The sequence below is a fragment of the Otolemur garnettii genome, unplaced genomic scaffold, assembly GCF_000181295.1.
Source record: "Otolemur garnettii isolate 467f Iridium unplaced genomic scaffold, OtoGar3 scaffold00222, whole genome shotgun sequence".
In the NCBI taxonomy this organism is placed as follows: Eukaryota; Metazoa; Chordata; class Mammalia; order Primates; family Galagidae; genus Otolemur; species Otolemur garnettii.
The window spans coordinates 1,523,449-1,535,918 of NW_003852617.1; the positions used below are offsets into that span (position 1 = coordinate 1,523,449).

Sequence of the window (12,470 nt, forward strand, 5' to 3'; positions counted from 1 at the left end):
GCAATCTCCCTGTCCCCAAATAGCCTCTTGCTACATTAATTGCATCATTGATGCATTACAAAAATTAAGTGGCCTTTTTATTCTAAGGCAACCGTTTGAAGGAGAAAACATTTAAGACCAGCCTTTGTGACTGTAACATATCGCTCCTTCTATTTTCCTTTACATTTGTGGTCTCTATGAGCGATGAGGGGTATATCTAGTTTGTTTGTAAAGAGTTATGCTCTGTATTTTTATTGCTTTGCCCCTAAAGGTTTTAACAGAACAAGGCTAGTTCAACTCTAATGGAATCAATCCTCCTTTTGGTTATCTCTGAAACTTTGGTAGGCTTTGGACAAAGGAATAGTTTAAAAGTTGTGAGTTTGACTTCTTGATTGAAAGAAAAAAAAATTCACGTGGTAACACCAATTCCACAAAGAGTTAATAAACAGCCACTGAATTAATTTGCCCAGTACAGCTAACAGCTGCAGCCAGAGCCCAGGCTCTTAAAGCAAAGAGACAAATGAATTTGACGGGGCTCTGTGCACCTGCACATCTTCCCGACCTGCTGGAGAGCGGCAACCAGGGGGTCTGTGACACTTGACCCCAGCCTACTAACCCCACGGGCATCTGCCTTGGGGGATCAGGCTGCAGTGATGTGGGAAATACCCACCTCGTGTGCGGATTGCATATTTGCCTGCTGCAGTCAGACCAGGGACAGTGCCTGGTGTGAGTGATCCCCGACAGGCAGAACAGAGTCAGGACGACTGAGGTCATGAAGGTTGGGGAGTCCCGGCCCGCCCGTGAAGAGGCCTAGGGGTCACTGACCTGGAAGATGAGCACTTTGAAATGGTTGCGCCGGAGGAGCTGGGCGTGGTTGTTCTCCAGCCGCTTGACCTGCGCGCACTGCCGGTCCATGCGCTCCTTGACCGCACGCGTGTGGGCGCTGACCTTGCGGGACTTCTCCAGCAGCTTGCTCACCGTGTTGCTGGTGGAGGCCTGGTACTTGGAGAGCTTGGTGAGGTCGTTCTGGATGCCCTTCACGGAGCCCTCCAGACTGATCTGCCGCTGCTCCATCTTGTGCTGGTTCTCCTGCACCGCGTCCAGCATGTTCACCAGCTTGTCCAGGAGCGTGAGCACCGTGACGGCGTTCACCTGCGAGTTGTCCCGGATGGCTTCCTCCGGGTTCCCTAGGTTCAGGCTGGGGCTCGGCGTGGAGGAGGGCATGGGGCTGGGGCTCCCTGGCTTCTCCTGCCGCATGTCAGGGCCTGGGTGTTGGAACTTTTCGGCCTGCGCTGCGTCCTCTCCCATGGCTGGGCAAGTGGGAACCCTCTTCCCTGCTGGGAGCTGCTGCTTCTCACTCTGGCGAGAAGGGCGGTGTTGAGAAGCAGAGGGAAGCCCACTGGTATGAGCTCAAAGCACCGCTCTTCAGGACGGGCAGAGGTTCAGACAGGCAACAACTGGCTAGGCTGATCAGGGGAACTGCATTCCAGCTGCTCTTAAAGGCCCTACTCCACCCAGTGGGAGGAGAAGGTTACAGAACTGAGAGCCACTCAGGGTTCAGAAGCGTGCACACACTTCCTAAGCCCCGCTGCTCTGCACAGGGCACTTTGCCGCAGGTTTAGCTTTTCTTTCGTCCTCTCCTTCCCTTTTAGAAACAAGTTCAATGTCATATTTCAATCGTGACTTCATCTGAGGTGGAGAAAAAACTTGCAAACTTGGCCCAGCTCCACAGCTTCCAATTGGCCAAAGCCAGTAAACTTTTTTCTGGCTGCTATGTTACAGATGCAACAGCGAGCCTGTTTTTTTTCCTGGATACAAGTTATTGTAACGGAAAGTATTGTTTGCTTTTGCCCTAGAACTGACTGATAGGCTGCAGAGCACCCAGTGTCCACTGAGAGAACAGAGTTTAGAGGGCACACGCAGCCAAGTTCGTGCTGTTAGTTCTCATTTGCCAAGGAATGGAAGTAACCTTTATGACAAGGAAAGCAGCCCCGTGCTGACTGCTTTTGCACTGGGGATACTTAAGACTTTGAAAGAGACTGAACTTCAGTCTAACAAACAAGCAACGGTGTAGGTATGGACTGTTACTGGGTAATAGATGGTAACTTTGTGAATGACCCCCTTAAAAAAATAAGTTTTTTTTAGAAGATTTAAAAATAAGAGTGTGCTATCCTTAAGAACCAATCATGCTAATTGGTTTTAACTATTTTTTTAAATCTGTGCTGAGAGATTTTCTCAAATACCCGTCTCTGGATGGCATTTATTGACAGGAGTCCAGAAGTGTGCCTGTCGACAGGTTGAGCTGGAGTTTCTGAAGTGGTTCTGATGCTTGACATTTACAAATTCCTGCTCAGTGGAGTGGCACACCTGTTCTCAAGCATGGCTCTCCTCATCTGAGCCCTTGAGATGTGGGGCTTATTTCCTAAAACGACTTTACATGCTTGAATTGGTTTTAAATGTATCCAGCCTTTGAAAGTGATTTCAGCAGGAAGTTTGTAATAGGCCTTCTATGAACAGCTTTGAGGGGAACAAATGCCAGCTCACGTTGGGTCAGGGATTGAATAATACAACAGTGCCGATCTTCAACAGCAACATCTGCATGTAAGCCGGGCAATCAGCCGGCCGTTGGCGTCACGTATATTGAATCCCTGTCCTCTGCTATGTGTTTGCCAGCTAGCCAGAGGGTACTGGCAAAGCGTGATTCCAGACCCTGCCCTCAGTGAGTACACCTGCTAGTTAGAAACACTAAAGATGTTTTTACAAAAGCCTCCCATTTCCTCAGATGATCGGTACCCCACAAACTCACTTCAGGGGAATCCTTCAAAATTAGAGACTAAAGGGAAAAACAGGGAAAGGAATTTGTAGCAGCTTCACTTGTAAATAATTATTAACATTAAGATACCTTACACTTAAACATTTTTTGTTGGTTAGAATGTGTTAGATCAAGTGTTGACTTTGAGAAGCATAATATTCTAACAAAATTCTACAGTATCATGTGACAATGTCCTTTTACATTTGACTTCTGTGGGCAAATCATAAAGAGTGTCATTATTTCAAATATATTTAAGGGCTTCATCAATTTTCCAAGAGCCTCTCCTAAATTTTGACATTCAAATCATTCCTTTCTGAAGCACTTATTGTACCATTATCCATGTGGGTTTTTACTCCTTCAAATGTTAACTATTCCAGCTGCAGATTCTCATTTGTCAGAGGAGTTACCCATGATGCAAGGCCTCCGCTAGCATTACCTTCATCAACTTCATGATTTCCTACATATTTTGCAAGATGTGCAATTTCCAGTTATAATCACTTCTCCCTGATTTTGCATTGATTTGAGCTGATTTTGCTTCGCATTGTTGGGCATTGTATAATCAGCTAGATGAATAGAGACGTTAGAGAGATGGGGTGTGAGGTGGGAAAAGGAGAGAGGCTAAGTTGTTAAACAGGAAGAAAGCTCTGCATGTCGGCTTATTTATTTTCGAAAATCTATTTTGAGTAATACAGGTAATATAATAAGTACTTTCTCTATTGCTGTGTAACACATAAGCACAGAACTCAGTGGCTTAAAATAATAATCGTTTTATTTACTCATGATTCTGTAGTTGGCTAGGCAAGGCCCTGCTGAACTGGGTCACCTCTGCTGGACATTCAGCTATAGTGTGGGCTGAGGATGCTGGGATGGCTCCATTCACAGGTCTGGCTCCTCAGCTGGGACATCTGCAGGTTATCCAAAAAGTTCCCCCTAAAGTCTCCATATATAAGGAAAATGGGAAATTGTAGCTAAATGTCCCTTTACTTATAAATACTCATTACAAAATTTAAAAAATATTTACAAAATATTCTTCACAGGTAGGCCACCTCTTTGTAAAATTTTGTAATGAATATTTTTTTAAATGAAGGTACATTTAGCTACAATTTCCAATTTTCCCCATGTACGGTGACTTCAGGGGTGACTTTTAGGACACCCTGTGGTATGCTGGGGGTTCTTTCTTCTCAATCTTTCAGCCTCCAGGGACTTATCTGATCTCTCTAGGAGGGAAGTCAAACTTCTTTACCAGATGCCTCAGGGTTCCAAGAGTAGAAGCAAATCACAGGGTCTCTAAAGGCAGGGTCTGGAACAATCTTGTCACATTCACCATATTTTAGCATCCAAGGAATCCAGGTGAGGAAAAAAGCGTTCTTTTTCTGTAGTAATATAGTGTTTCTAACATAGTGGTAGAGTTTTAGTGAGGCACATGTGCACTCAACTAAGGACTACACACACAGCCCTTCTTTGAGCTAAGTGTGCTAAGTGTGGACATGTTACAAAGTTCTGTTCACTGGCTGTGAGAAGTGGTGTAGGCCTTTTCCAAGTGCCGTCTTACAAAGGAAGACATGTGTGGTCTACTGACCATCTTTCCCCCACATTTCTTTCGGGAGATGGCAAAAGCTGACTTTTGACACAGGAATGGAACCAGGGACTTGAAGATTCAGAATGGCGGCTATTTCTGCCACTTCACTCTTGTCCTCTCATCTCTCCATCTGACCCCTCCCACCTGCAGCTCTCTCATTGTTGGTGGTAAACAGAATGACAGGTGAGCATATGGAATCTTCAGCTGGACCTCCAAGATTCTAATTCCACCAAAGTAGTGTGACCTTGGATAAATTGCTTTTCCGTTCTAAGTCCCATGTTCTTATTGTAACATAAGGGTAGTAGTTATTATTATTATGAGTTTTAATGAAAATTAAGTGAGTTAATATTTGTGAAATGTTTAGACCAGTGCAGTGCCCGGAACATGGTAAGCAGCATATGTGTTAAATACACGAATACCTATCTGGTTCAGCCTCTTGGCTTTGAAGATGAGATTTTGTTTTTTCCAAAAAGATGTTCAGATCCTGTGCTAAGCGTGCAATATTCAAGACTAGTACCTCTTTTGCTGTTCCTTTCTGCCTTGCTCATTCACAGAGTACTATGCGGCAAACCTTGGGGGAAATACATAGGGGTCTTTGGCTTTACTACAGATGAATTCATTAACTGCTGTAAATGGGCTGCTACATGGCCAGCAGACACTTAGATTTTAGACAATATGAAAGAGATATAAATAAAGGTCTTCATCCTGAAGAAGTTCAGAGTCCTACGGGAAAAGCAAGATTTACGTACAAGAAGCAATTAGAAGACAATACAAGGTAATACCTAATGAATTGTCCAAATTGCCCGTGTTCAGTCTCAGGAAACCCCTGACATCACAATAAGAACCCTGAGCTTTTGCTTTTCTCATTTCATGGGCATAAAGCAAACAGGAACTGAGGCAAAGAGCTTTAAATTAAAAATAGGGTGATCTGGCACTAATGCTTTCCTTAGAATGCAGTGCTTTTCATGTCTATTATCTCCAGATATGGTAAGACATTGAAAAACAATAGTTGAAAAAAAAAAAAGAAAAAGAGAAAAACAGTATTTGAAGGAAGTGGGCAGGTGTCCACTGTTTTTTCTGTGACCAAACTGATGCTTGGGGAAGTCTGAGGCTCTGGAGCTAACAGTAGGATGAGCAGTTGAATATGGTATGTTCTTCCTTCTCCAGCTAGAGAGAGCCTTTCCACTGCCCTCTGGAAACTCTCTCTCTCCAATAGAGAGGGTTTGTTTATCAAATCTTAAATTTTTCTCATGAAAGAGATTCTAGAGATACCTTTGGTCACATGTTCCAGAGTTCAATAAGCCTTATTTTGAGATGGTTAATTTTGAGTCTTTTTGTGAAATTTGTTCCTTGAGGTATCTTGATGAATGGACGTCTTAAAATCATACAATTTTGTATGCTATTTAAAACAATCGGCAAAAAAACAAATGAAAATCAAGGACAATAAAAAAAACCTTCCTACCCTGTCTGAAACGGAAGTTATATTAATTTGAAAGCTTTGAGAAGGAAATTCCAAGACCATTTTGGTAACCAAGCCTGGTATTTGTCAGGAAGTTCTTCTTCATAGATAATTTAAATCCTTATCATAGCAATATAAAGCCATTTCCTCTCATTCTGCTCTGTTTTTTGAGTTAATGAACATTCACATAATGGATTTCTATGAATTACCTATTAATCATCTTTCTGTAATTTTTACACATTCGTATTAAAATGTAGGATTCCTGAGGCTGTATGTGTATAAAAGCTACTGCCGTAAATACTTTTTATCAAAAATATTTTGGCAATGCTACATGTCTCAGCAATAAAATATTTTCGTAGGTGAATAATGGTGCGAGCAAGCAGCATTTGCCTGATGGTTTACACTTAGAAAGTGCTTGAACTATCTTGAATTATCTCTGAATGCTAAAAATGTGTGATTCTAAATTCCTCTCCCTCTGGGCTCACATTTGCTGGCTTCAAAGAACTGTTGTCTTAGTAGAAGCTATGGCTCTATTCCAATTGCAAAAATAAATAAATATTGAGCGAGCCAAAAATCCAGGTAACAAGCAGAGGTGACAAGAGCGGAGGGAACACAGGCTGGCTGTCCTCGTGTACCTGAGCGCTTTATTAAAACATATTTTGGGTATCTCTTTCTAAATCAGTTTGGGGCTGTTGCATAGGCACAGCCATCATATCAGTTTGATGAATAGCAAACATGATAGAACCTATTAATAAGGCAAAGAGAACGTAATGTCTTTAGGGGGGTACTTTCCTCATTTGTAAAACTGGCCTACTTGATTTCTGGGGCTCTTTCCAGTGATGCCATTTTATAATTTAATGAACATTTTAAACACATTTTCACAAAGCAATTTTGTTAGTGTTGTCTCAGATTCTAGTTTAAAAACAACACCAAGAAAGGAACCAACAAGACTGTATTTTCTGGTCACTAGATCTTACCTCTGCTCACAGCCAAGGTAATTGGACAAAGCATGGTGTTTGGGTGGGCTGGGAACCCAAGAAACCTGAACTTGATTTTCAGGATGGCCTTGTGGGGGTGGGTTGTCTTATTTGTGACATGCAGGGTTGGACTGCATTAAGTCAGCGAACATTTATTAATTGTTTCTTATATTTAATACCCTTCAGTAGGTTAATGAGAGTGAAGTTGGGGAAAACATGAAGATAAATTAAAGACACAGAGAGTTCTTCATGAAATTTAAATCCAGAGGGAGAAAAGGACACAAGGTTAAGCATTATAATAGAGAAAATGTTAAAAAATGTTTTAGGAGCATAAATGAGGCAACGAACAAGATTCTGAGTTCTCAAGTGTTATGAAAGGTGATGTTCACCTGTAGCAGATGAGCACTTCAGGGAGAGATATGTTTGCTCTGCCTTTTAGACACTGTAACTAGTGTACATAGTTCATTGCAGTAGCTCCTTAGGACCACAGTCTATGGCGATTAGCATGTCCATCTCTCACTGCTAATTTCTCTCCTCTGCAGGGAGTTCAAGGAATGAAAACATGGGAAGATGGAGTCTTCTCAGTTCAGGGACTGACCTTTAAAAGAATCAGGACAGAGAGGAGGTAATGAAGTCGGGAGAGGAGACCAGTATAAGTACGTATCCCTGACCTAAGATGGAATTAATTAAGTTTAAAAGGGAGGGAGCTTGATCTAAATTAGAGAAAAATATTATCTGAATTATAGATTTTTTTAAAATGCAATAATATTATTTACAAGTACATGTGGTAAGTTGAATAATTGCTAGAAAAGAATTTCCAGGTTTAAGTGCTGCTGGAATCTTAAAGAAAAGGTAAGTTCTGATTCCTCAGGACTATCTTTTTTGAACACATATAATTTATGTGTTAATGTGTTTAAAATGAAGTGGCTAATCAAGATCTTTACATTTTGTTCATCCTGATCATTTGTTCAGTGCCCTCCCCCCCATATAAACAATTCAGAGGCAAACACGAGTCCAATCTGGTTCTAGCTTTGAAAACTTTACGAATTAGTGGAGTCTGAATGGCTGCTGTCTCACTTCGGTTCTTATGTATTAGAAATGGTACAACTTCATTGCATTCAGACCTGAAATTTTTATTCCTAAAATGTTGTGGCTGAAAAAGGTATCAGAATGGGAGTCTAGCTGGCTGCCTTAGGCTTTTCGGGTCATGACATAGCAAGGGACATAACTGATGAGTTTCCAGAAGCCATTTTTGGGCACAGACATATCAGCAACTGGAAGATGGAAGTAAAATAAGGTGGTTAGAAGAGTTCTTCGCAGCGTCTACTCAAGCTTAGCTATTGTTCAAATAGAAAGGAGGTCAGATCCAGGCAAGAGCTACGGAGCGGCTGGGATGACAAAGTTTACAAGGCATTCTGAGAGGGGAAGGGCACTGGATGTGGGAGCAACTGGGAACAAGGAGCTACTGGATGTTTTCTTAAAGAGCATTTGTAAACATGGGAAACAGCATGTAAATTCTGGGGTCAGGTTAGTGAGCTATTTACTTTGGTATTAAAATGGGAAAAATTGTCATGAGCCTTGACTTTGCCTCTCAGAGGCACACAGTCTAAAAGGTCCAATTCTCCAGTTTGTAGGTTCAGAAATATAATCACATCCACTCACTCTTAGATATGAATTGAGCAAAACCGACTCACTCTATTCTAACTCACAGGGGAGCAATTTATGAATCTGTCTTTCTGTATATTAATTAATAAAGAGACAGCTACTTTGCATAACAAACCACAGTGGCCATTTCAGAAGCTTACTAAGTGCTGAATGAAGCAAAAGAAGAGAGGTATCCCTAAGAAATCTTTTATTGAGGTGAGTGTATGTACTGATCTCTCACATTTGGGGGCATATTGGGTCTTTTCTCCAATGCCTGGCCAGAGGAGTTTGAAGAATCTGTAGTGAAATGGAAAAATGCAAGAGTAATATAATGGAGTTACTATAAAACTATGTATGTTGAATTTAAAAGAATGTGCTTTATTTTGTGATTATGTCATTGTTATTTCTGATGTCAAAAATCTTGCTTTTAGGGAATTTTTCTAATATTTTTGTAATTTTTTTAACTTGCCAGAATAAAACTGTTCGAAATCCTATCACAGATTCTAATTCCTTTTGGAGAGTGATTTATGGTTCCATGAAATCCCAAATTCGGAGAATCGCTGGTTTAAAAAATTAAGATCTGTATACCAATAGTTTCCATTCATTTGTTCATAGAGAGAAATGCATTATTATATCAAAAAGTACATGCGCACTTGCATATACATAATGTGTATATTTATAACAGAAATAAAAGTTTCACAAAACAGTAGTCTTACCTCCTTCCATACACTCTAATATATTTCATTTGACTTGTTAAAAAAGTCAGTTGCTATATAATAAATCAATTTCATGACCTGCTAATGGGTCACAACACACAATTTGAAAAACACTGCTGTAGACTCCGACTCCTCTCTTCCCAGGACATAGCTGAATAAACACTGACAGGTGTTTCCTTTTTGAATCTCCTTTTCTAGATTCCACACAGACTGTATCCCTCCTGTCACACATTGGTTGCCTGGGATAGGTTACAATACAATTGATTAAATAAGAACTTTATGTTAGCCATAATCATGTCCCTAAGATATACCCTTGCCACTTTGCTTAGTTTGAGAAATAATCTCTACTTAGTTTTGATTGGTCTTATCTTTACAGCACTAGGAAGCCCCTGGTCTCCTTAGTCCCACATTCACAAAACACTTCTTAGGATAGGTTATTTTGCAGACTAATAATTCACATCCATTGTAATTAATTTTATTAGCCTCAATTGCAGAGCACAACATTTTAGTGCTACTCGAACTTGATTTATGGGGATGGACAGGAGGGAACACCTTTCTCTAGCCCTTGAACATGGACCAAGCAATGGTACGTAACTAGAGGTTCCAGAGAAAAGGACAAAAAAGCAACTCAAACTACTAAGAATAAGTTAAAAGGTCCAAGTGTAATCAGTTTGGCTGTGTAAACTTGCCACCAGAGTAATGAAGAACAACAGTGTCATGTATGTTTTGTAGTAATAATTTTTATTCTAGATCAGAGTTGGTGCCAGGGCAGCAGTGTCATGTGATGGCTGAGTGTGAGTCCTGGTGCCAGACTGTCTGGGATCAGATCCATTTATTGATGTCCCATTTTAGGATGAGGGGACTAAGCCTCCAAGAGGGTAAGTGACCTTGGACAACTTTCTAACTTCTCTGAGATTTAGCTATAAAATGAGTTATGAAATGAGAATCATAAGAGTACCTACTCCAAAGATTGCTCTGAGCATTAAATTAGTTAACATACGTAATGTGCTTAGCCCAATGGCTGGCACGTGGCAAACACTCAGCATTTTAGTCATTATTGCAATTATCCTGTAGCTAGTCATTTATAGACTAGGATTTAGAGTCAGTGACCTGGATTCAAGTTCCAGCTTCCTCATTTACCAATTGTATAATAGTGAGAAAATTACTTCTTGTAAGACACAACTTTCTTATTAAAAATTGTGCTAATAATATAATACCATTTACTATAGTATTATTCAATATTTCATGGGTTAATTTAATGACATCACACAGTGCCTATTATATAGAACTCAATAAATACTAGTCTGCCAGAATTACCAGTGCTACCTCATTGGGATTTAATACAATCTTATTTCTATTGTGTATATTTAATAATCGAGATCTTGACTTCTACATCAGAGGTCTTGGATAAAGCACAATTTAATCACTCTTTATCTTTATGTCTTTCTAACAGGAAACACCATTCTACCCCCAAAGAATCAAGCAAACATGAAACTTGAAATAAAGTTGCAGTATTCACTCCAATTCAATAACTGTCCTTTTGAATTTCCATTATATGCTAAGCATATAAGCATACTGTGTCCTAGAAGGCACATTTCTGCCTGGCAAAGGTTGAAGAAAAGCCAAATTTAAAAGGCTACTATAATTAGAACTTTTGCTAATGGTACTTAAACTGATTAATGTCCAATAGGATCCACTCTACTGAAGCATATTTTTTAGGCAGTTATGCATTTATATTAAATTAAACATTTGTTGAATGAATGATCTTATGACATGGTGTCTCCATGTGGCTCTTGGAAGCAGTTCTGTAATGATATGGCCAGTGTAGTTGAGGGCTTTCTCCTTGGCTGTTTTCTCTGCATGGGAATGTACTTCCCATTTGTTCTCACATGACTGGCTTTTTTTCCTCATTCCTCATAGTCTTAGTCTTCTCTGGCCATCCTATCTAACCTGGGTCCCATCCTATCTCCCCAACCATCCTGTTGCATATTCTTCATGGTATGTATCACCATGTAGATGAAATGACACTGTTGGTTTGTGAGCTGTTTATTGTCTGTGTCACCCACTAGGTCTGAAGCTCCAGAAAGGTAGGGACCTTGTCTATATTATTTATGGTCTGTATCTTTTTTTAATTATTTGTAACACATTACTATTAACTTAGCAGTTTAAAATAATACACATTTATTATCTCATAGTTTCCGAGGAATTCAGGTTTAGATTTTCTGGGTTTTACCTGGATTAGATCAGGGTTTTACTAGGCAGAAATTAACGTGTTGACTAGGCTGAATGCTCATCTGAGACTTGAAATGCTCTTCTGAGGTCATTCAGGTGGTTGGCAAATTTCAATTTCTTATGGTTATAGAACCAAAGTCCTCTTTTTCTTGCTGACTATTAACTGAGGCTAGGGTGGGGCACTCTCAAATCCCGGAGATTACCCAAAGTTCTAGCCATGACACTTTCTCACAATGTGACAATTTATTTCTTACACTTTCTCACAGTGTGACAATTTATTTCTTTTAAGGCCAGCAGGAGAATCTCTGATGTCTAGGGCCTCTTTTTGGAGTTCACCTAATTAGGCCAAGGCTGTTCACAATAATTTCTTTTTATTTAACTCAAAGCTAACTGATTAGAGACCTTAATTGCATCTTAAAAATCTCTTCACCTTTGCCACTTAACGTAACTTTACCTCAGGACACTCAAGGGGTGGGGATTATATGGGGCAGGTAGACCAGGGGTGGGAATCAAGGAAGTTACCATATAATTCTGCCTACCACATTGTTGTTGCCTAGAAGCCTAAGTAGTATCTGACACTGCATAGGTATTTAATGCATATTTGTGAATGAATGAATGAATAAATGCCGATGAAATAAGAACTGAAGAATCAGTAAGAAGTAAGATATTGGTTATATGTTCAGATGTATGTTTAGTATCCTATGTTGATTCAAAACAATCATTGGATTGCCCACTTAATTCACTTTTCTTACAGAGGGCCTTGTGACTATCACACAGTGTGAAGGGGCATCAAACAGTATTTATTGCATTATATTAGCAACATTTCTGTGGCAAAGTCTTGATTAATAATTCTGCCCAGCAATCCTATGTAGACAAACAAGTGAAATGTAAGGATGCTAGAATGGTCCACATCTAAAAGCCCAGGTATCACTAGCAAATCACAAATAATTGAGATTAGAACTTGGACTTTTGCTGTACATTGTTGAACTTTGATTATTCTGCCAATTCCTCAAAACCAGAGAGAAAGAAGACCTTTTAGTTTCTAGAATAAATGATATAAAATGAAGTTTAG

At 40.0% G+C, this 12,470-nt stretch overlaps 1 protein-coding gene across 1 annotated transcript in view; it reads right to left on the reverse strand.

Moving 5' to 3' along the window:
- CAVIN2 (caveolae associated protein 2) overlaps positions 1–1,615 on the reverse strand; it is a 12,750-nt gene extending 11,135 nt beyond the window's left edge. Inside the window, exon 1 of the mRNA XM_003801831.3 lies at positions 805–1,615. Coding sequence (XP_003801879.1) covers positions 805–1,287 — 483 coding nt within the window. The 5' untranslated portion in view covers positions 1,288–1,615. The remainder of the gene's footprint in view (positions 1–804) is intronic.
- Positions 1,616–12,470: the final 10,855 nt, after the last annotated feature.